Source organism: Barbatula barbatula (assembly GCF_947034865.1).
Source record: "Barbatula barbatula genome assembly, chromosome: 20".
NCBI lineage: Eukaryota > Metazoa > Chordata > Actinopteri > Cypriniformes > Nemacheilidae > Barbatula > Barbatula barbatula.
This window is the reverse complement of record NC_136783.1, coordinates 310,036-334,802: the sequence shown is the minus strand read 5'-3', so window position 1 is coordinate 334,802 and position 24,767 is coordinate 310,036. Positions and strand designations below refer to the sequence as shown.

Genomic DNA, 24,767 nt, shown 5'->3' with positions numbered 1-24,767 from the left:
TAATTTAACTTGATTTATTTTATTATCTTTAATCAAAATTCAACTTGTACAAATTTCTGGTGTATTGAATAAACGCAAAGATTACACCAAAAACTGCTGTGCTGTTCACAAACATGCCAGTAAAATAAGCTTCTTGAAGAGGTTTTGCATGTCAGAATATTTAAAGTAACGTAATGCAATACTTGCGATTGCTGTAATTGAAGTAAACGTAACACTGCAAACACTAGTGCTCAATGAGAAAGGCCAAAGATAACATACAGTATATTAAAAAGGTGTGCCACTGCCATTGCAATAAATTGGAAGAAATGCAATGCAAAATACTGTAGCTGCCTGAAGCGCTCTTGCTATGATGTAAATAACTGTCAGAAAGGCCGCTTGAACACCATTTGATCATACTTTGGTCACTCATGTGGATATTTACTTATTTTATTTTATTTATTCATTTTTATTATAATGTATGTAAAGCTGCTTTACAACAACAAAGAAAATTGATTTGAACTGAATAAGTAAACATATGTGTTTCTGATGTTAGCGGTTTAATTCTCTGCGATACTTCTAAAACAATGAGTGGCTTGTAAACGCATCTAGTGCAAATAGGGGAGAGGTTTTATGAGAGGTCATTATATGAATATTTACTTCATTAAATTCATCCATGTGCATAACATTTCTGAGTGTCTCTGATTCAAAGTTAGGACAATGAAAACTTTACACTTATCGTCATTAACATACCAGTCAAACACACTGCTTCAAGTCAAACAAACTGAAGTCCAGAAGGAGCTGTGGAGGAGGAGGAGAGAGGACGCTTGTGAGATGATTGAGAGGGCTCCTTCCAAACATAAAACCACAGGCATGTGCTGAATGAATGATGTTTTTTGCTTTCTTTTCCCTTCGCTCAAACGTTCTCTGCTTGTCATACTTGTAAGCTGCTGAACTGCTTCAATTGTATGATGCTCTACCCCTATCCTAATGGAGTTTACTTGAAGATTGTGAGTACTGTTATAAAACAGCAAGAGCAAAAGATGGCAGAACTGCTGAAGCGTCACAGGAGCACAAACATGAAGCATGTACTGCTGTGCTCAGACCCAATTAAATGTACATCAAGCAAACAATATTGAATCAGATTGACCCACCTCTGTTCCCCATGCTCAGATACGTGTAATCCTTTTATTTCAGAAGAAAACAAATTCACAAAACATGATGGGTTGATGTGCAGGAGTAGCTGGTTTGTACCCTATTTCTAAAGAGTGCATCTAAACAACAAGAACAACAACAAAAGCAATAGGTGGGTTCTACATTTTAAAAATTTCAACTACATTTACATTTAACAAAACCACAAAACCCAAAGAAACACGACTAAAACAACCCTCAACTTTGCCACGATCACAAATACAGGCGCCTGCAGTGGATACGAACTGATCTTCTATCTCGGACCATCTGACCAGTGCTGATGTTATAGTCCATCGCTGATGGTTTCGTTCTGCATGAGGTAGCTTACAAGAAACCATTGAAAACCACGTATTGGGCCAATATAGTCGGGCTGTAAGAGAGAATTAAAAACACTATAAAGCTGACAGTCATCTATCATGTAATTGATCTACCCGGTCGTTTGGGAAAGAGACGCAGCAAGAGTAGCACCATCCTAATGCACATCAGTACACACATACACAGTGATGCTAAAGAAAAATAAAATGTTTGCTTTTGGGCCTGTCGATAGATGAAGCTGGGAAAGGGATACTAGGTAGGGCACTCACTGGTGTACAATACTTGAATCAAATGCATAGGGGGAATAGCACCCTAAAAATAAATAAATAAACCCAAGATGCCATCTTTGTCACTGTCGTTATGTAATGTTCTCAGAGAGATGAAAGAGCTCTGGATGGGTCAGTGCAAATTCTACACCAGCATTGATTTAACCCATTCTCTTGTCTGTTCTCTCTCGCTCCGGACCGAATGCAGTCTATGCTGCTTTGTCTTTATAAGAAACACACTGCTCCCACATCCAAACCAAACTCCTGGTTTGCCCCTCCGATGTCCATAGGGGCGATGTCCACGATGGGTAGACGTGAAGTCTTCTGTGACTTGTACTCGATCACCGTCTTTCCCCATTGTCCTGTGTGTTTCTGTAGAGATCAAGAAAACTGGACTGTAAACACATACAGCAGAAAGCTGCTCCATCCATCTGAATGCAGTGTTGTCACCAAACCAAAAAATTGACTTCTCGATGCCAATAGTAAATCAACAGCATGCGAAAACAACAGAAGTAATGAAATAATAGGGTCCCTTAAATCTGGTTTTAAAACACATCTCAACAAGCTAATCAAGGTCTTCAGTAACATTGGATCATCCCATGTGAGTGAGTTTGATCAGGGTTTGAGCTAAACTCTACAGGCACTGGCCCCCCAGGACCGGATTTGAGGAACCCTGCCTTACAATAAAGTTGTATTTGTAAAAAAAATTAATTGCAGTTACTAATATGAACTAACACGGTTTTCAGCATTTATTAACTCTTGCTAATGTTATTTTATATATAAATAACAAGCAACACTTGGGATATCAAATTGAATTATTGATGTGATAATCGTAACCCAATTGAGAGATCAGTGAAGATTCACACCCTTCTGCTCATGTTGGTTTCAATTTCATTCAATTGAATTATGTTAGATCTTTTGACGTGTGTAGATTCTCTCACATGTAATCTCTCAGATTCTCTTTGGTTGCAAAAGTGAAATAATGCCATTTCACACATCTGCATTGTTGTCAAAAGTGTTGTCATGACATTCATTTTGTTACAATGAAAGCTGCACATACTGTATGAGAGGAAAGAACGTTTAAAATGCTCACTGACTGAAGAGAGCACACACGCACAAATACTGGCCTGTTGCTGCATCACCTGAAAACAGTTCTGTGAATTGTGAATCATTGAAGTGTCTGGATGATTTGTTTGTTTTCTCACCGTGCAGTCGTCCTGGAGAACAGTGTACGTGAAGCGGCTGTTGCCCTCAGCTCTGATCTCCACATCATTGGAGCCCTGCAGAAGCAGAGCCTTCTTCAGGTTGCCATTGGCCTCGTCCATGTAGGCGATGCTGTTCTTGCAGTGGTACGTGAGGTTCTGCGAAGCCTCTGTGGACAAAAGTCTCAGGAAGGTCATCTGAATACTTGCTGTATTCGGTGCCAGATTGCCATCTCCATAGCTGAACTGTGGTAGTCAGAAGTTTAGAGAAGCAAAGGTGAAAATCCCATTTTGGCAAGATGGTTTTCACCGAGAGCAGCAAAAGAAGGACTTACGTGGAATCCACCATTCATGGCTTCTGCGAACCACACATGTTTTCGCTCTTTACCCTTGCTGCTCCACCAGTTCTTGCGTGGTATGTTTGAGGGCTTTGGATAAACACAGGTTTCACCCGTCTCCATGTTGCAAAACACCTTGATAGCATCAACCGTGCATCCCTGGTTAGGATCAATCCAATACTCACCTACAATGAAAAAAAAAGATTAATTACGGCGTTCTGAATATATGCACTCTATACGTTTGGGCTGTCGACCGAATGTGCCCTGTGCCTTGACGCGACACAAACTAACTCACCACTCTTCCAATCAGGATGACAGAGTTTGAGATCTCTGCAGGTGCGGGCAGGGTTCTTCTTAGTACCGTCAGGGCTGCGGATGTTCTCCATCTGGTTGTTCAGGGATTTCAGAGTAGCATCTACCTCTGCGTCATGCTGTGGAGTTCCTTCTGCCGCTTGGTCTGCCCTCATGTACCTCAAGGGATCTGGGCCTTTCTCAGGTTGAGACAGACCAGCAAATGCAGACATGTCGATGCCAGGCCCTGGTGAGCCAGGAGGACCGGGGGGTCCGGGGTTTCCAGGGGGACCCTGAGGAAAAAAGAATGAATGTAATCTTGTCAAGTCTCTTAACATTTCCTTCTGATCATGATAATGTACTCACGGCTGGCCCATTCTCGCCAGAACGACCCCGTGGTCCAGGGGGTCCGATAGGTCCAGGCGAACCATTTGCTCCCTCTTTTCCAGATGGACCGACAGGACCTGGGGGACCCTGAAGAGAGTCGTAGAGAAAAGTCTCAAGCAAAGTCAATGGTGGAAATATTACGCGTTAATCTTTATAGACGCTCGGGTACATACTCTTGCTCCGGCAGGTCCCGCAGGTCCAGTAGCACCCTGGTCACCAGGCTGACCCTATGTGTGCCCAAAAAATGCCATTGTGATAACAAAAACAGCGACAAATCAACTCAAAACAAAGCATTTTTACATGTCAGTAGCTGGAGACTACTGGTCACATGGTGTGGTACGCATGACATCACAGAAACAACAAAGGTATCAATTTAAAAGGTCTGCATATTCAGATCCCTTACATTTTTTGAACAGGTGAAAGTTTTCAGTGTCAAATTCAATTCAAGCCCACTTGGTTCATGTGTTACAAAAACACAACAACTTACAGGAGGCCCTGGCAGACCCTGAAGACCGGTGAATCCTCTGTGTCCTTTCTGTCCTCTATCACCAGTGTCACCAGCCTCTCCCTTATCTCCCCTAGGCCCTTGTGGTCCCTGTGATAGATGCACATAAGCACAGCAACTGCACACTAAATCTCCAAACTTTTTTCAGAAAGAAAAAGTGACCTTTTCCGGATTAGAAAGGCTGGTAGAATAGTACAGTAGTACTCACCGGCATTCCTCTAGATCCTGCAGGTCCATGAGGTCCAGCGGGTCCTTTTGGTCCCTGCATGTAAAAGGTCATTAGTGTAAAAAAGTGACCTTTCCCATTTTTGCGATGTACATTTTCAGACAACAAAGGTAAAGAGACTTGATTTTGACGTGGTCTTCCTTCTTTTTTTACATTGACATTTTGGATAATGTGGATCTTTTGTTTTATTTCACATGGCAACAGGTGAGAAGTACTTACGGCCTCTCCTCTGTCCCCCTGTTTACCAGTAGGTCCAACCGGACCAGGTGCACCAGGACCACCGGGAGCGCCAGGAGAGCCCACTGGACCGGTTTCACCTCTATCCCCCTGAACAAAACAGAGTTTATTTTGAGTTCAGCTGCTGCATATACCATGGTGTGAAAGACATTTGAAATAAATCATAGCTAACATTTCTCCTCTGTACAGATTTACATTTACATTTAGTCATGACTTACAAAGAGTTCGGGGAGCAATAAGTGATATGTCATAAAAGAGCAATAGTACATTTGGTGCTAATACAAAGTTACTAGTTTCAACAAAAGCTAGAACACTACCTGTTGAGAGAAGAAGGTTATTGTACTTTTTTTTCTTCATTTGTCTGTCAAGTATTCACAGAAGAGGTGTGTTTTAAGTAGTTTTTTGAAGTTTGTGAGAGATGTGGTTGACCGCGATAGGAAGAATGTTCCACCAGGAAGGAGTTGTGAAGGAGAATGAGCGGGAAAGCGATTTAATGCCCTTATGAGAAGGCATTATTTATTTATTTATTTATTTTATATAGCGCTTTTTACAATTTTCATTGTTACAAAGCAGCTGTACAAGAAAACATTGACTATAACTAAAGCATAAAAGGTTATGGAAGTCAAAACACAGGTCAAATATCAGACACACAATATCTTCCTATATGCAGAGTTAATTAAATAAGACTATCAAAAATTATCATTACAAGGCGCCGCTTGTTTGCTGAACGCAGGGTTCTTGATGGGGTGTAGGAGTGTAGTAGGGTGTGAAAGTATGCCGGTGCAGATCCAGTGATAGTCCTGTAGGCAAGCATCAGTGACTTGAACCTGATTCAAGCTTCAACCAGTAGCCAGTGGAGAGCGATGAAAAGGGGTGTTACATGAGCCCTTTTGGGCTGTTGGAAGATGAGGCTTGCTGCTGCGTTTTGAACCAGCTGAAGTGGTTTGATAGCCTTTGCAAAAAAAACACAGCAAGGAGAGCATTGCAGTAGTCCAACCTTGAGATGACCAGGGCCCGGACAAGGAGTTGTGCCGCATGCTCAGTGAGGTAGGGTCTGACCTTTCGAATGTTGAATATGGCATATCGACAGGATCAAGTTGTCTTTACAATGTGATAATTGAAGGACAGCTGTTCATCAAATATGACTCAGAAGTTCCTGGCTGATTTGTAGGGAGTGATAGTGGAATTGCCAAGGTGGATATAAATGTAACATGTTTGTTTGCTTTTGAGAAGAAAATGTAACAACACTTTAGCCGAAGTTAATATGTGGAATAATGAAATGATGATATGATATGATGGCTGCCTGAGAAAATAAATCTCATGAATATGAAACCATTTGGGGTTTGTCGAACTGACATGAAGCAGCAATCATTAAACATAATGATGAAATAAATGTTTGCCATGTGCTCGTCCTAACCAAGGGCCACCTTATAACCAGCCCAGGACCAGCCCATGACCAACTATAGACCAGCTCAAACCAGCTGCCATGCTTCAAAACATACCTACATTTACATTACATATACATTTAAATATACTAACCATAATATATTATGTTTTTTCAACATGCTTGTTTATCGGTCTGGCTAGTGACTAGTAACATAACAATTGATATATTGAATTTATATGAATTGAAATAAATAAACAATTTGTTTAACGTGTCTGGTAGTGTAACTTGTCACATTTAGGTTTAGTCAAGTGAATTTTTTTTTCGTCTACTGTAACCCAAAAGTTACATCAAGGTTTACATCCCCCTTGCAGAATCTGGAAAATGCTTAAAATATGGGAAAATAAGAGGAATTTTGAAAATTCCTTAAAGGTTTATGTATAATTTAGGTTTAAGTTATTTTATGAAAGAAGTGTTAACATGAAGTTTACATAAAATATAATATTAGAATATCTAAGAATTAGCCCAGGTTAAAAGTTTACAACCCCCTGATTCTTAATAGGCCTACTGTATGATGTTACCTGTACAATCAATGACAGTTATTAGGTTTTGTCATAGTTTATTAAGGGTTTCTTATTTGTCCTGAGTCATTAAACTGTCCACTGATCTTCAAAACATACACAATTAATTTAAGGTCAGGTGGTTGTAAACCTGTAAAAAAGGCTTTTTGTGTAATTTCCTGATAAGCTTATATGTATTTTAAAGCTGCTGAAAGACATTACTAAATGGAAAAATATATATAAACAAATTAATAACAATTTACACCAAAAACATTTTCAGAGGTTTACACCCCCTTGACTTTAAATAAGTGTGTTGCCTTCATAAGTATCCCTGAATGTTTCTATCTATTGTAATAGTTGTGTATGAGTCTCTTGATTGTCACAGTAGCTAAATTAACAAAAAAATTAATTGTCAGCAATATCAGCGTAGCAGTGATTCATCTATGAATCTACTTTACAAATAAAAATATAAATATAAAAGAAATATAACAATGCAACCAGAGGCTAGCCTAATGCAACACATCAATTCCATCGAATAGTGGAATGCATAGTCGATATAAAAATACTGGACGAGTAGCAACTTTCTTTGAACTGAAGTGTTACTTATTGGACCGAAAACCGCCATACGTAACTACCAAGAATACTGCTTAATTATTGACGGATGTTCCATAAAACCCTCGTCGTCAGCAAAGAATCTTGACGTTTTATTCGATAGTCCTCTGTCATTGAAAGCCATGTCGCCAACACCTGAAAAACGCGTTTTTAAACTACATCATATTGTCACGATCCTGCTCTCTCGATTTGCTTACCTATGTTATACCCTATGTTTCCTGTTCGTTTTGCTTTGTTGCCCTGCCATGCGTGTGCTTAGTACCTTGCCATGTTGGATTTATCACCTTGTCTTGATGCCCTAGTCCTATCAAAGTCTTGTGAGTGTTAAGTTTTGATCCTGTCCTCTTGTTTTTGCCTTTTCGTGGGAATTATTTTGTTTACGCTTCCGTATTTGTGTTGATCTGGTTTTACTCCCCATCATGGGCTTTTGTTTTGAGTAATAAAGTTTAAGTTTATTCGTGAACTGCTGCCTGCATTTGGGATCTCTTTCCATGAACAGTCCTGACAGAACCAAACAGCCAGCTACAGAACCCAGCAGACAGTATGGAAAGTTCTCGATCATCTGCTTTTTGGGCTCCGTCAGGGGAATCTCGGGATTTAGGATTTTACCTGTGACTTTGTGGTGGCAGCCCCGGAGACTGACTTTGGTGAGGCAGAACTCAAGTTGCTTTTTAATGGTTCCCTCACCGACTCCCTCAAGCCAGCCGAGACCTGCTGGCCACCGTCCCGGAGGACCGTGTCCTGGCCATCATGACCCTGGGGGACTCTGCTCCACCAACCTCAAGCTTTGCTCATCCAAGTCCACTTACCAGTCTACGTTGCAAGTGCGAGAGGAGAGAGTCCTGGGGAACATCTTCAGAACCAGTTATATCGTCACTAATAACAGAACATTTACAATCTCTGATACCCAAACACTACTCCAGTGGCTCTTCCTTTTTTTCTAAGGAAGGCCTTGACCCTTTTTTGCCGTATTCCTTTGCGCAGAAGTTGTTCAAAAACTCAGAATAGTGACATCTTGTACCTGGGAAGTAAAGGGCTGTAGTCTGATTCCAGCCGTTCTCTGTAGTCCTTGAAAAGTGAATTCTGTTAAAGACAATGTCTCGCTTGACATTGACCTTTGAGCTTCATCATTTGGCTGGTATATTTAATGCTCAAACAGCAACATTACACACTAACTAAAGTTTGAAAATTGGCATCATGGGGAATGGCACCTTTAAAGTTTTTGTATTTATTAATATAACTTTAAATATAACATTCTGCTTAATTTATTTATTATTACATTTAGGCATTTATAGTCCGTTTAATATTTGAATACTTGTGTGTGCGGGTCTGTGTTCTGTGTGTGTTTTTGTGTTTGATGAATGTTTGTTCTTAAAATTGCTATTTAAATAAATTTGAATTGAGTTTAAAATTATGTTTTATGTCCAGGACACATTACAGCTACAGTCGGTGCAGTCAGAAATACAGGCTGTAGAGAAGCTTAATTCAGGATATATTAGAGAAGTAGGCATGGCTTCGAGAGCACGAACTGTGCAGGAAACATCCTGGTAACAAGCCTGCGGTGAGTTTTCAGTACAATCTTAATACTCCCTTCTACCCCGTTTGTTTCTCTGCACAGAGCCCAGGCTCTGAGAATGCGGACAGCCCAAATTAACTTCACTCCAGCACCAGCAGCACACCCACACCAGGACCAAAGTGATGACTTCTTCTCCAGTGCCGCCTCCGGTGTTCGAGATCCCGACCAAGAACCGCTTTGCCACCCTTTGCAAGACAGAGTCCAATGCTGTGATCATCAGAGACTTGATCGTCCCGAACGTATGCGCTTCCTCCACTAAAGGTATCTGTCCTGCTTATCTAACAAAGCTTCTATCACACTTCTACGATAACAAAACTCTGGACTACCTAGAAAAACTAAATCCACCAAAAGGGGTCGAGCTTTCTCATATGTAGCACCTAAACTCTGGAATAGCCTTCCCGACACTATTGGAGGGACAGACACACTTTCCCAATTTAAATCTAAATTAAAAACACATCTTTTCAGCCAAGCATAGATATGATGCATACCAGTACTATCTCTTGTTTTTAAGTATATAAACAGCAGCTGTCTCCCCTACCTCAGGATACCCAGCCCGAAGTAACCACAGATAATGCCGGCTCAAGTTGGACCACCTGGTGTCAACCTCCTGTGAGAGCCTGCGGACTGACTGACCATTGGGATTCCTTTCCAGAGGAAACTACACATTACACAAGCACCAGTTGATCATCACATGCCATCCTCATGCAAGAACTTGTGGAGTTCATCTGCCATCCTTCTGCGAGATCCTGTTTATTAAACTGATCATCCCAGCTCCAATTTAGGCAATCTCTGTCAACAACCAAGAGCAAAGATAGACGCTTGCTATTTTAATACTAATTCTAAATTTAGTTTGTTTTTCCATTTCTTCAAGTAAAGCTACTTTGTAACAATGAAACAGTGTGAAAAACACTATATAAATCAAATTTAGTTACATGTAGTAACTGTTGGACATGAGTCAAATATACAGAAATGCTGAAAAATCTAAGATTCTGGAAGACCTGGATAATTTTTCTGAAGATCAATGGACAGTTTCAAGACAAACAAAAAAAACTTTTAACAACTATGACAAAACATAAAAACTGTCATTGTGCAGGTAACATGTGCACTATGTTCCCCACCTTTATTCCTGGAGCACCATCTCGGCCTGGAGGACCATCAGATCCTGGATTTCCCTACCAAAAAACAGAGAACAGTCACCTCCATTTCAAAAGCACAGCATACCTGATGATATGATGATAATTTTATTACATAATTAGAGAAAATCAAGTATTATTCTGACATGAGGTTTGTGTGTAACTGACCTCTCTACCAGGTTCTCCAGCAGGTCCCGTGAGTCCAGGAGATCCTACAGGTCCGGGAGGTCCGCGGTCTCCAGGTCCACCAGGAGCCCCTTGTTTGCCGGGTTCCCCCTTTCAAACAGATCAATATCATTCTCAACGTGAAAGACAGATGTGTTCATTTCATCAACGTGTCTGTCATTCTCTTTACACTGAAAAGCTGGAAAATATCTTCCACATCTCCAGGCTATCATAAAAAGTACACATGAGCGTGGGAACTCACAGAAGGTCCAGGTAAACCAGGAAAACCTCTTTCACCGCGCTGTCCTGGAAGTCCAACGATACCACGCTGTCCAGCCAGACCTGCTGGACCCGATGGACCGTCTGGACCCTGAGAGAGGACAGAACCACCACCATGTTGATATCAAATCCTCATATAACATCTGTAGGGTTTATTCTTAATTCATCTGACAATATTCTTTCTCTGTGTGTTTTATAAGAGGCTGAGTAAGATCGAGTTTAATCTTGGAAATTGATCAAACAGATTAAAACGCTTCCCTTTCTAACTGTTTCCAGCAAGGTACAACAAATGTACTGCCACACACAAAAGTCAGCAGTGTGTTTAATGTACGTACAGGTGGACCATCTTCCCCAGAGTCACCCTTCTCGCCTGTGGGACCAGCCATTCCACGTAAACCAGCATCACCCGGTCTTCCAGGAGGACCGCCATCACCACGCACACCCTTAGGTCCATCTTTTCCTGGAGGACCAGCAGAACCAGCGGGACCTGGGTTACCCTAAAAAAAACACACACAAATATAACCATAATCAACAAAACTACTTTTCATATCCATATGGGGAAGATTTTTGGATTTAGAGCAATTTATAACTGCTTTACAAAATGTATTGATGATAGGAACTTTCCAAGAATCACTATAAAATGAACATTTTACATATGATGAGATGTGAGAGTGTACAAAGCGCTATATAAATAAAGCTGACTTTTCTTGACATTATAAAGTGAAGCAAGCCCTGAAAACACTGCACTGCACAGCAAAACACAAAAATACAGTATATGAATTTAGCTTATAGGCAATGTTTTCTTTAACAGCTGCCTTGTAACAATGGAAATTGTAAAAAAGCGCCATATAAATAAAGTTTTCTTGACTTGAATAATAATATCAAGCCAGATAAAAGTGGTATTGCTCAGAGGTTTCTCTTTTAAAGCTCCTTAACCCTCTCACATGCAACACAAGCATAAAAGAAAGATAAAAAGACTGTTTCGGAATAAAACCAGTCTTCAATTTAAGTTACAGTTGTATTATAAATCCTTTAATGTGCCTTTGTGGTTTGGCAAAAAACAGCGGATCATACCATGGGTGGTGGATCACGTTTTTTTTGGTTTGAATATTGTTACACCCCTAGGAGAAATCATTGAAAGATCTCAGCTGTGATGGGAACTATAAAGAAGTGCCGTGTGTGAGGTTTTACAGTGGAATCATCAATGTGTTTATAAGTTCACCAGACAGCTCAAATGATGTCATATGTTGTTCATTGTATTGCAAGTGAAACGGACTGAAAGAGAACAAGTGACTTACATTGGGACCCGGTGGTCCAACTCTACCCGCAGCGCCAGGGAAACCTGTAGCACCCTACACAAACAAACAAAAATCATTACTGTCATCATCTGTAACAATAAACAAATAAATCAAGCTTTCATTTGTACTCACAGGAGGTCCTTGAGCTCCACGAGCCCCCTTTGGTCCAGAAACACCAGTTGGTCCCTATAATCACATCAACAGTGTGAAGAAACACAAGCTGACGCCACACAATCAAACAAGAGCAGTGTGTTGAACCCTCAGTCGGGTTACCTGGGGACCTGGAGCTCCAGAGGGTCCCTGAGGGCCAGGAGCACCAGCGTCACCCTTCTGTCCACCCTCACCCTGTTCACCTTTAACACCAGGCTGTCCATCTGCACCCTACACACACAAACAACACATGTTCAGCTCTTGTGCATTAGTGAATCATGTGCCAAGTGAGATTTCTGAAAAGGAAACAACAAAAAATGCTCATCAAAAAGATTACATTGAGTTCAATTCAACACAATTGGTAAACTATTGATGGATGTTCCATAAAATCCTCATCTTCAGCAAAGAATCTTCACGTTTAATTCGATAGTACTCTGTCTTTTGAGAAACAAGTCGCGTTTTTCCATTTAAAAAAAATATACTGTATCTATACTACGTCATATGCTGTCACCATCAGATGCAGAGAAGCTTATACATGCCTTTATGACATCAAGACTAGATTACTGTAATGCACTATTAGGTGGTTGCCCTGCAGGCCTATTACAAAAACTCCAACTGGTCCAAAATGCGGCAGCTCGAGTTCTTACGCGTACAAAAAAGTATGAGCATATTAGCCCGGTTCTGTCAACCTTGCACTGGTTACCTATAAAGCATTGCATAAACTTTAAAATCTTGCTTATTGCCTATAAAGCCCTGCATGGTTTAGCTCCTCACTACTTAAGTGAACTTCTCACGTATTACAGTCCATCACGTGCACTACGCTCTCAGGCATCAGGTCAGTTGGTATTACCTAGAATTTCAAAATCAAGTGCAGGTGGCAGATCCTTTTCCTATCTAGCACCTAAACTTTGGAACAGTCTTACCTGCACTGTCCGGGAGGCAGATACACTGTCAGTTTAAATATAGACTAAAGACGCATCTTTTTAATCTTGCATACACTACACTATCAAAATATATATATTCAGAAGGTTTAGGCTGCACTAGTTAGATCAACCGGAACCAGGGACACGTCCAATAACAACTGATGCATTTGTTGCATCAAAGAGTGCAGAACAGAACTCTACTCTCAGCCAGTCTTGTCTCATTGTTCCGAGGTTACTAGAGCGGGCAGGACGCAGTCCAAGGTTACCAGAGCGGGCAGGACACAGTCCATGCCCAGACCTGACAAATCCTGTGATGATAGAGCTGGACAAAGACGTGGTGATGCTACAAAATATTAATGATAATCTTAAATCTAATTGTTTTTTATTTTGCCTTGTTGTGCAAGCACTGTCGAGCTTGTGCAGAGGCTGCAGCTTTTGCCAGAGGGGAACTGGAATCCCCTGGTTAGGCCTGGTTTCCCTCTGAGGTTTTTATCTCCTCCAATTGAGTTTTGGGTTCCTCGCCACCGTTTGGATACTGTTTTGCACTGTTTGCCTGGCCGGGGTGGCTGATAAAATTGTATAGTGTTATTTAATGAACACTGCATATAGGAATTTATATTCTGTCTGATATTTGACCTGTTTTTTGACTTGCATAACCTTATATGAACCTTATATGTTTTGCTTATAGTCAATGTTTTCTTGTAAATCTGCTTTATAACAATGAAATTGGTCAAAAGCGCTATATAAATAAAGCTGACTTGACTTGACTTGACATGGATCAGATAATCCCAAAGACCTTAAATAGTAATGTTTTTAGTTATTAACCTAAACATTATTAAGACATTAAGAAGGCCCATCTTATGTTGTTTACTGTGCTGATTTATTTTCCTTTGGGCTGGTGGATGTGACATCATGTGTTGTGTAATATTACCACCAGCACCTCATGTCAGTGAAATGAGTTTTTTAAAGTTTCTGCTCAAGCGATTGTGCCGGTACTTTACGTCCACACACAATATTCCAGAATCTCAAACTTGACAGCCTGTTCATTATCAAAATAAAATTGTTATTGCCATTATAATTATTATACGTGGTTTTTAATGAAATTATGCTCGCAACAGGTCAGTACTGACATTTTAAATTAGCGCCTGTAACGGTCACCAGCTGGATTGCCCTTGAAAACCACCAGAGGGCACTCCACATCAGACTTATCATTCATTCACAGACTACATTTCCCATAACTCACTACCCGGACTCATCAGCACTAATTTCACACACACCTGCATATCATTCACATTCACTCTATATATACCATGTGCACTTATTCACTCACTGCGAAATCTTGTTTGTTCTATACTGCATTTCTGAGCGTTTCCCTGGTTTATGGTTTTCTGGTTTTTGTATTTCTTGCCTTGCTTTCCGTTTACGCTTTTGCCTCTGGTCCCTGCCTGTTTTGTTTGTTTGTTTGAACTGCCTACCTGTGTATGACCCTTGCCCGTTATCTGGATTACGCCTTTGGATTACCCACCAATAAAGCTGCAAGTGGATCTCCCCTCTAAGTCTCGGAGCAGTTTCATGACAGCGCCTGAGGAGCAGGTTCTGCCAAATAAGGTGCCAGATTGGATTTCGGGGCTGACCCACTCTCTCAGATCGCATCATTGATAATTCACAATGCGTGAACGTCACTCGAGTGAACAAGCATCGGTTTCGAAAATTTGTCTGTGATTTTTCCAAACATCTCGGCGACTGAAAATCGGGGCCAACATCATGCAGTGTGAACTCGGCATCACTTACCCAACAGGCAGTGGCGGTTCTACATTGAATTGCACCCCGGGCAAGAACATCTTTGAGCGCCCCCCCCCCTCGAAAAAACTAAATTATGTCATTATGTCATTTTCTTGACCTAAACTACAGTGGTACAAATTGAATTTGTCATTAAAATGTAATTGTACCACTGTAGTTGAGGTCAAGAAAAGTATACATGACATTGTTATAAAACAATTTGACAGAGTATTAACACTTAATGATATTTTACTGACATTCAATTTGTACCACTGGAAAAAAAGTGGTCAAAAAAAGATTCATGACAGTTATAATGGCCTCATGACAGCCAATGTCAAAACCAATATGACAGTTAACCCAGCTGTAGTGGCCTTAATTCATTTATCTTCTTATTGGTTATTTGTAATCACGTGTTTTGTTGTGTTCATTTCCGTTTCCTTTATATCCGGTGTGTTATATTGTTTGTCGTGGTTGGTAGGGGGTGAGCGATGGGATGGCCAACTTTCTGTTGACCGTACAAGTAAAATGTTTGTTCTGTCAAATAAAACAACTGTGACGCGTACAGAAGTGTCTCTAAGGCAATATGGTTAGATGCCGAAACACCAGTTACATTCAATTATTAATCTGCTATGTCATGTTTTTATGACAATTATGACAGGTTAAGATGTATTGGTTAATGTAAAGTTGTCAACAAAGAACTCAAACAAACAATATTTGCATTAAAAATGTCATAATTGAGCGAATGACACTTAATGACAGTTGTCATAAACATGCATAAAACCTTCATATTCATGACATGTGTGATGTAGCAAATAAATAGCAAAGGTTATGTTCGTCTTAGAAACTAGCTACAGATTGGAAAATTCTGTTTGCTCATTACGGGACCTTACGTTAACCCAACTGATGGAAATAAATAATAATAACTGAACTAGTAACAGTTTTGTTGCAAAGCACAATATTATGGTGAAATTAGATCTGTTTGTTGACTTAAAACCAAATTTGTTGTATAAGTTCTACCTGCCCTGCGCGGGCCTCGAACCGGCGTCTGTCCGAATGAGAGTCGGGCGCTCTAACGACTAGACTAAACACTGCAGCGTCTCTTCACACTGAAAAACTTTAGATGACAACATGGATACAGTAATCATAACACTGAGAGAACATTATAGTTGCATACCTTTATCTTTTCAGCATGCAGGGGCGCCAATTTGCCAATTCCCCACACAATGAATGAATAGATAATAGATAACCGATTTGCGGCGGCCCAGAGTTTTTTTTACTGCTCGTGCCAGTGCCGCCCCCCACGTGACATGAAAAAATGACGCCCCGGGCGACTGCCCGGTTCGTCCGTGCCTAAAACCGCCACTGCCAACAGGAAAAGCTCTAACCTGTCATCTATTGTTCAACTTTTTTTCTGATTCCCTTTGTACAGTTTGTGCCTATGACTGAGGCATCTTTTCTTTCAAAACAGCATTGTCAATTTCAACTTGTTTTAGAAAATACATTTGCGACTTGTGAAATAGCATAATGAGTCAGAATGCACACTGTATAATTTTGACATACAGTCAAAGATGAGATTTTCTTCGAATGTGAGATTTTCTTAAAAACCAGTACATTACTGTTAGCCCTCATCTAGCAAGCCCAATGCTCATTTAATGAGAATTGAAAAATCAAGTGCGGGACTTGTTGACAGTCACATCCGAAGTGTGTACACAAAGCTCTCAGACAACGTGTGATATTAATATACAGTACACATATAAACAGAATTACAGTACCTAAAACACCTGTCTTTACAATAATTCTGTGATTTTAATATATGCTTGTTGTGATTTTGTTTAGGAACTTTCAAAAATCTTGAATTAACTTGATTTCTCTCAAATTTGATTTCGCTGACTCTGTAGACTTCAAAAGTTTAGCCCTGTAATTTATTTTTTCAGATTCAAACAAAGGTTTTTTAATAGAGAATGTGAAAATAACAATACATTTAAAACTTTTAAAAATTTGTTCATTGTGACTTGGCCAGCAGGGGTCACATTAGAAAATATGCTTTTTCAAATATTTTCGGTATTTTAGGTATTTTATGTAAGGTTTATGTTTCATCACCATTACCCTTTATTTACAGAATTAGCTGAACAGAAAGTTTTGTTCTGGTAGATGTTCACATGAGTGTAACAACACTGTGAATCAAATATGACACTTACAGGTGGACCAGCAAAACCAGCAGGACCAGGAGGACCGGTCTCTCCTCTGTCACCCTGTGAAAAAACACATGCTGTGTAAAGTTTAGTCACGATCATCACTACAGTATGTACAGTATTGATGACAGTGATATTACGAGACACGTACAGGACCTCCGCGGCTACCGGCAGCTCCAGAGGGTCCCACAGGTCCAGATTCACCCTGACCAATCAAAGAGCAATAATTACCAATGACATCACACAACATCATTACATAAAAGAGAGCATAAACGCTGAACCTGAGTACCTTCTCACCGTTGGGTCCAGCGGGACCAGGAGGACCAAGAGGACCGGTTAAACCCTGTAAAGACAGCGAGCAGTGTGTCACCATGAGTTCAGAGTATCCAATGTAAAAAGATTATAAACACACTGTGTATTATTGCTGGCTAGAAACACATCAATAGAAATACGTTTTCTGTGGTCTGTGTGTTACAGTCATTTCACTCGGGTCTCAAACACAAAGGGGATATTACTGGAGGACATGATGAATCTTCTTACTCTTGCACCATCTTTTCCAGGAGCTCCCTCAGGTCCTTTCTCACCATTGTCTCCCTGTGAGACACAGACACATGAATCTCACATATTTCATAGAAAGAACATGCTTTCCACTCCTTGAATATAATCTGTATACTCTGAAGTATACTCTGTACACACATCATCCTATGAGTGCTATTTAGAGCAATACATTATAAAGTGATGATGAAGTGAAAATCTTATTCTTCATTCAGTATGCACAAGTACAAACGCATTAAATTTGTGTACTGTACGGTAGTGTTAGAATGTTAAATTTCTTGATGTTTGGAGCCAGAGCTGAATGTCTTAATCATAAAATTACTGCAATAACAGCTGTGAGTTTTGTTTCACACTTACTCTGTCACCCTTCGGTCCAGACACACCGGGTGTTCCTCTCTCTCCAGGCATTCCCTGCAGACCCGGTGGCCCCTGAGCACCCGGAAGACCAGCAGGACCAACACCACCCTATAAATCATGTTAAGTCAATGAATGGATAAGTCAATCAATAAACAAGTGAGTGAGTGATCAAGAGAGTGAGTGATAATGTGAGTGAGAGAGTGAGTGATGGAGTGAATGAGTGAGTGATCAAGTGAGTGAATCATTGATGAGAGAGAGAGTGAGTGATCATGTGAGTAAGTGAGTGATTGAGAGAGTGAGAGAGAGTGAGTGATCAAATGAGTGGGTGATGGAGTGAGTGAGTGATCGATTCAGTGATCGAGTGATTGATCAAGTGGGTGAGTGATCAAGTGAGTGAGTGAGTGAGTGAGTGAGTGAGTGAGTGAGTGAGTGAGGGATTGATTGATTGATTGACTAAGTGATAAAGTGAGTGAGTGATGGAGTTAGAGAGAGTGAGTGAACGAGTGAGTAAATGAGTGAGTGATCAAGTGAATGAATGAGTGAGTAATGGAGTGAACAAGTGAGTAAGTGATCAAGTAAGTGAGTGAGTGATGGAGTTAGTGAGTGAACAAGTGAGAGAGAGACAGAGAGAGAGAGAGAGAGAGAGAGAGAGAGTGAGTGATCAAGTGAGTGAGTGAGTGATCAAGTGAGTGATGGAGTTAGTGAGTGAACGAGTGAGTGAGAGAGTAAGTGAGTGATCAAGTGAGTGAGTGAGTGATCCAGTAAATGAGTGAGTAAGTGAACAAATGAGTGAGTGAGTGAGTGAGTGAGTGATCAAGTGAGTGAGTGAATGAGTGAGTGAGTGAGTGAGAGAGAGTGAGTGATCGAGTGAGCGAGTCAGTGATCAAGTAAGTGAGTCAGTGAGTGAAAGAGTGAGTGCGTGAGAACTCTGCATGATATTGGCCTGTGTGCTTCTCAACTGTTCACTGTTGATTAAGGCAGACTAATGCATTCAGCTTTGTTTTAATGCCCTTTTAACAAGAACAAAATCATGTAATTCTCTGACCTTTGCTCCATCAGATCCAGGTGTACCGGGAAGCCCGCGGGGCCCTTGGAGGCCTGCTGGTCCTGCACCTCCTCTCTCTCCTGGGAACCCACGCTCACCCTGAGACGAGTGAGAGTGTGTGAGAAGCTTTATCACATGAATGAAATGACTGCTTACAAACCAGGGAAGAAAGATTGGTGACTCACTCGAGGTCCTGTGGCCCCAGCAGCACCAGCTTCTCCTGGAACACCCTGAATAAGCAAACATATCACGTTCAGCACTGTATAAACCATTGATCAAGTCAAGATGTTCTTAGTCTTTTAAAAACTCACCTGATCACCAGGTTTACCTCCTTCACCAGGGGGACCGGGGGGGCCAGGCAGCCCCTATTACAATACATCAGTATCGATGATTGTTTGATATGACAAAATTATATATGATAATGACAAAACAACAAAAAAGCACTACAGCCCTGTCAATGAGAAAATATATCAGATGGTAAATGATTGGTCCTAGTACACTCACCTGGAAGCCGGAAGGTCCAGGCTGACCCTGTTCTCCTCGTTCTCCTGCAGAGCCCTGAGATAATGAAGCCTTGTGTTGAGACTCTTAATTGCATCTCAAACATTCATATAACGAGCACGCAGCTGATGTAAAACAAATAGTGTGAGGGACACTTACAGCTGGTCCAGGAGGTCCTGCAGCGCCTGTCTCGCCATCTTTACCAGGCAGACCCTACAGTGAGAGAGTGAAATGAAACTAAAGCTCTGGTGAGTATAAAATCCTGCCATTCTCTGTATTTTGCATTGTCAATCTGACTATCGTACACCCAGCGCAATGCGGCGCAAGTGTTTTACCTAGTTTCAGCCCCACACAGATATCATTTACCCGTCCTGTGCTGCATTTTTAAAATAGCAATTGTGGTCATTGTTAGTTGAAACTCCCATTTCAAGGGCATTTCCTCTTCGGCATTTTTTGAAATGTAATCTACTCAAATTGATCCATGATCCCCAGAATCGTCTCCTGCTGGTCACCATCTCCTGTGGCAATCAACACCTACCTCTCCAAGCCTTGGTTGACTCTGGCGCAGCAGGGAACTTTATGGACAGCTCCTGGGCTAAGGAGAACAATTTTCCCACCGACTCTCTCAGCACACCCTTGGAAGTCACTGGCCTGGATGGGAAACCTCTAGGACCAGGTCTTGTCACATGGTTGACCATTCCACTTCGACTTTCCATTTCCCCGCATCAAGAGATGATAGGATTCCACCTTATCCAGTCTCCAGAGTTTCCCCTTATCCTTGGTTACCCCTGGCTTCATTACCACAATCCTCACATTGACTGGTCTGTGGGGTCTATCCGTCAATAGGGCCCTACCTACATTTACATTAAGTCATTTAGCAGACGCCTTTATCCAAAGCGACTTACAGATGAGGAAGCAATTATAACAACATAGGCAACAAAATACATAAGTGCATCAATCTAGTCCATTAAAGCCTAGCACAGTATACAAAGCTAAGATACCTGTCATGCTACGTGTATATTCTCGAGTTCCCCTGACCCTTCTCCCGAGATTCAAGAATCCATTGATGTGTCCCGAGTCCCTAAGTGCTATCATGATCTCAAAGCGGTGCTTAGCAAGAAGGCCTCCACCTAACCTCCCCACCGTTCCTATGACTGCAGTATTGATTTGCTCCCTGGCTTATGTCCTCCCAGAGGCCGGATCTTCTCGTTTTCCCCCCGGAACAGGCTGCCATGGGCACCTACATCCAGGAGTCTCTAGCTGTAGGACTCATTCGTCCATCCACATCACCTGCAGGAGCCGGGTTTTTCTTTGTGGCCAAAAAAGGTGGGGGATTACACCCATGTATTGACTACCGAGGCCTCAACAGCATCACTGTCCGCAACCGGTACCCTCTTCCTGTCATGGCTACAGCGTTTGAACTACTAAAAGGCTCATGTCCTCCCAGAGGCCGGATCTTCTCGTTGTCCCCCCCGGAACGGGCTGCCATGGGCACCTACATCCAAGAGTCTCTAGCTGCAGGACTCATTCGTCCATCCACATCACCTGCAGGAGCCGGGTTTTTCTTTGTGGCCAAAAAAGGTGGGGGATTACGCCCATGTATTGACTACCGAGGCCTCAACAGCATCACTGTCCGCAAACGGCACCCTCTTCCTCTCATGGCTACAGCGTTTGAACTACTACAAGGAGCATCTTTTTTCACCAAACTGGATCTACGTAACGCATTACATCTTGTACGTATCAGACAAGGGGACGAGTGGAAAACTGCCTTTAACACACCCACTGGCCATTACGAATACTTAGTGATGCCCTTCCGCCTAACCAACGCCCTGGCAACATTTCAAGCTCTCATCAATGATGTGCTCCGAGACATGCTTAACCTCTTTGTGTTTGTCTATTTGTACGACATCCTCATCTTCTCTGCTTCCCTCCAAGATCATATTGAGCATGTTAGGAAAGTACTCAAACGTCTCTTGGACAACCACCTCTATGTTAAGCCAGAGAAATGTGAATTTCATGCCTCCCGAGTACAGTTTCTGGGATTCATTGTGGAGCCTGGCCGCATCCGAATGGATCCTAAGAAGGTTGAGGTGGTAGCGGACTGGCCCAGGCCCAGGCCCACATCCCTCAAAGAGGTTCAGCGATTTATCGAAAGTTCATTAAAAACTTTAGCTCGGTAGCAGCGCCTCTCTCTGCCCTTACCAAGGGAGGCAACACAAAGTTTCTCTTGAGTGCAAGAGCCGAGTCATCCTTTGTGAAACTCAAGCAACACATTATCTCTGCTCCCGTCCTGACTCTCCCTGAATTGGACAACCTTTCCACCTTTGTGGTGGAAATGGATGCTTCAGATGTAGGACAAGAGACTCCACCCTTGCGCCTTCTTTTCCCATCGGCTCACGTCCGCAGAGAGGAACTATGATGTGGGGGACCAGGAACTTCTCGCAGTCAAAATGGCATTGGAGGAGTGGAGACACTGGCTTGAGGGGGTGACTCATATCTTCCAGGTACTTACTGACCAGAATAACCTGGAATACATCCAACAGGCAAAACGATTGAATGCCAGACACGCTCGATGATTCCTCTTCAATCGATTCAGGTTTGTCCTCTCCTATCGACCTGGATCTAAGAACCTCAAACCGGATGCTCTGTCCCGAGTTCATACCCTCCCCACCCGAAGTGACACTGAGATGCATATCATTCCCAACACCATGATTGTAGCTCCAGTTTGTTGGGGAATTGAGGATACTGTGAGGAAAGCACAGGCCGCTGAGCCCAGTCCAGAAGGGGGGCCTAATAGTGTCTGTTTGTTCCCAAAGCGGCACGGTCACAGGTCCTTCAGTGGGGGCACTCTTCCCACCTGACTTGTCATCCGGGTACTGGTCACACCCTGGAGTTTATTCAAAGGCGATTTTGGTGGCCCACAGTCAAGATCGATGTAAGCACCTTTATTAAGGCATGTCCAATATGCAACCTAGGGAAGCCGTCTCATCTCCGTCCTCAGGGGTTACTCCATCCTCTGCCCATCCCTCGTCGGCACTGGTCCCACATTTCTCTGGATTTTGTCACTGGTGTTCCCCCATCTCAAGGCAATACTGTTATTTTGGTAATCGACTGATTCTCCAAGGCTGCCAGGTTCATTCCCCTGCTCAAGTTACCCACTGCTAAGGAAACGGCTGAATTGGTCATTAACCAGGTATTCCGTATCTACGGCATCCCCCAGGACATGGTTTCGGACAGAGGCCCCCAGTTCTCCTCAAGGTTATGGAGAGCGTTCTGCCAGCCGGGAGTCGTTCCTAGAGGGGGGGTTCTGTCAGGGTTTACCTATTGTTCTCTTTTTGGCCACTAGTGGCCCCATTGAGTGCTTATTTAACCTTCACCTGTTTCATTAGTGGCATCAGTTTCACCTGTGTCCTGTTTATGCAGATTGTATTTAAGCTCTTTGTTTCCTTTGTTTTGTGCTTGGTGTTTGAGTGTGTGTGACCCATCCTTGCCCTACTCATATTTATTCTGGTGAGTCAACTTCAATAGATGTACGAGCTGAACATATTGGACTTTCCTTGTGGATGGACTCTGACTGAGTCTTTTTGACTTCATTGTATCTTATTTTATTTTTATTTATCATTATCCTTTTTTTGGAACTTTGAAGCATTTTCCCTCCGTTGTATTGGATACAACAAAGTTGCCCTGTGACCTTTCGGATATAAATTGCCTTCTAAAATCTGCTGTGTCTGCTTCACCTTTTGGGTTTCAAAAGGTGAAGAGGCAGACTCTCACACCAGAGATCCGAGTTCAAGCCTGGGTCCTGACAAACCCTTACTAACAGTCTACTAGTACTCTATTGAGAGTTAGTTGTTGTAAATTCAAATGTTTAAAGTGCACTATCAAAATAAAGTTTAACCCGCAATAATTACCAACTAACTAACTTTATGGACTAAAGTAGGGAGTCTGTTGAAGACAAGCATTGTAGATGTGTTGAGATGAGTAACTTACACGTAAACCAGGAGCTCCGGAAAGTCCTTTCTCTCCCGCTTTCCCAGCCTCACCCTAAAGAGAAGAAACACCTCATGTGACATGTTCGACTCATATTCACCCACCCACACACAACACAAATATTTGATATTTACATTTGCACCCTTGGGTCCGGGGAATCCCATGATTCCAGGTTGACCACGTGCACCCTGAGGGCCAAGGGGTCCGGGGCGGCCATCTTCACCAGGAGCTCCCTAAATCCTCAACAGAAACACCAGAGAAAAAAAACAATGTCCACATCCGTTAGTGTGTTCCAACCATATGTACCTCTTTTTTTTTAGATTTAAATTGCCCTGTTTGGGTTTAGGAAAACAACAGTAGTGTAATCTGACTGAATAAAAACATCAATGCTGTGTACTCACAGAGGGACCCACTTTCCCCTGTGGGCCAGCATCACCGGGACGTCCCGTCAGACCCTACACATACACACATGTGATTGAGTCTGACACATAGCGTGAATGAGGAAATGTTTGTGTGAATGAGAAATTTACTCTGGCACCGGGCAGACCGGGTTCTCCAGGCCGTCCAGGGTCACCGCTGGCTCCTTTAGGACCTGATCCTCCTGCAGCTCCACGCTCACCCGGAGCACCCTGTGACACAACAACACAACAGCACACTGACACTGAATTGAAATAAACACATTACAGGGTTTTCATCATAAACATTCGCAGGTCGCTGGTCAATCTTGTGATGTGCAGAAATAAACAGGTTGACTATCTGTTAATGTGAGTTTCAATAGTTCACAAGTGTTTGAAGGTACATCTATTAAATCTCTCTTATCATTTCAAGTTGTTGTCCATACCATAACTGTGACGGCGACGCTCCGCGAGTCACATTTGATTCTATATAAGAAACTGTTATTTTAATAATGCAAACAAGGGATGAAAAAATTAATAAAGATTATTTAATTCGCAGTAAGATACAGTGAGTTGTTTTATGATTTGCTGTACAATATGATGTCTTTCTTTCAAACTGTAGACACATACAAACATACATTTTTCAGTACACATATACAAACCAAACATTGAAATCTATACTAATGCCCAGTTCTAATACAGCGGAAAGATAAAAAACTAAATGTATCTTGTATATAGTATGTGTGCTATCGGGTTGAGGCAAACCCACAATCTGCTTTTATGGATTGGATCCAAGTCCAAGGTTGTGTGGCTGCCGGCTCCCTTTGATTTTGTCATTTCATTTCAATCAACCAATCAGATTTGAATTTACAGTTCATGTGAAGTTTAAGCTTACAACTTAGGTTAGTGGCTTGTGCACCAATGTTATTCACCTATCAT

General features: G+C 41.9%; 1 protein-coding gene across 1 annotated transcript in view; it reads right to left on the bottom strand.

Annotated features, from left to right (window-relative positions):
• Positions 1-450: 450 nt before the first annotated feature.
• Positions 451-24,767, bottom strand: part of col2a1b (collagen, type II, alpha 1b) — a 47,374-nt gene continuing 23,057 nt past the window's right edge. The window contains exons 23-52 of the mRNA XM_079482521.1: positions 23,964-24,062; positions 23,835-23,888; positions 23,568-23,666; positions 23,434-23,487; positions 19,603-19,656; positions 19,447-19,500; positions 19,254-19,307; positions 19,128-19,172; positions 18,943-19,041; positions 17,898-18,005; positions 17,526-17,579; positions 17,275-17,328; positions 17,137-17,190; positions 16,992-17,045; positions 12,215-12,322; positions 12,074-12,127; positions 11,942-11,995; positions 10,979-11,140; positions 10,627-10,734; positions 10,368-10,475; positions 10,185-10,238; positions 4,917-5,024; positions 4,680-4,733; positions 4,454-4,561; positions 4,140-4,193; positions 3,946-4,053; positions 3,584-3,872; positions 3,286-3,473; positions 2,954-3,196; positions 451-2,120 (exon numbers count right to left, since the gene is read on the bottom strand). Coding sequence (XP_079338647.1) covers positions 1,974-2,120; positions 2,954-3,196; positions 3,286-3,473; positions 3,584-3,872; positions 3,946-4,053; positions 4,140-4,193; positions 4,454-4,561; positions 4,680-4,733; positions 4,917-5,024; positions 10,185-10,238; positions 10,368-10,475; positions 10,627-10,734; positions 10,979-11,140; positions 11,942-11,995; positions 12,074-12,127; positions 12,215-12,322; positions 16,992-17,045; positions 17,137-17,190; positions 17,275-17,328; positions 17,526-17,579; positions 17,898-18,005; positions 18,943-19,041; positions 19,128-19,172; positions 19,254-19,307; positions 19,447-19,500; positions 19,603-19,656; positions 23,434-23,487; positions 23,568-23,666; positions 23,835-23,888; positions 23,964-24,062 — 2,883 coding nt within the window. The 3' untranslated portion in view covers positions 451-1,973. The remainder of the gene's footprint in view (positions 2,121-2,953; positions 3,197-3,285; positions 3,474-3,583; positions 3,873-3,945; positions 4,054-4,139; positions 4,194-4,453; positions 4,562-4,679; positions 4,734-4,916; positions 5,025-10,184; positions 10,239-10,367; positions 10,476-10,626; positions 10,735-10,978; positions 11,141-11,941; positions 11,996-12,073; positions 12,128-12,214; positions 12,323-16,991; positions 17,046-17,136; positions 17,191-17,274; positions 17,329-17,525; positions 17,580-17,897; positions 18,006-18,942; positions 19,042-19,127; positions 19,173-19,253; positions 19,308-19,446; positions 19,501-19,602; positions 19,657-23,433; positions 23,488-23,567; positions 23,667-23,834; positions 23,889-23,963; positions 24,063-24,767) is intronic.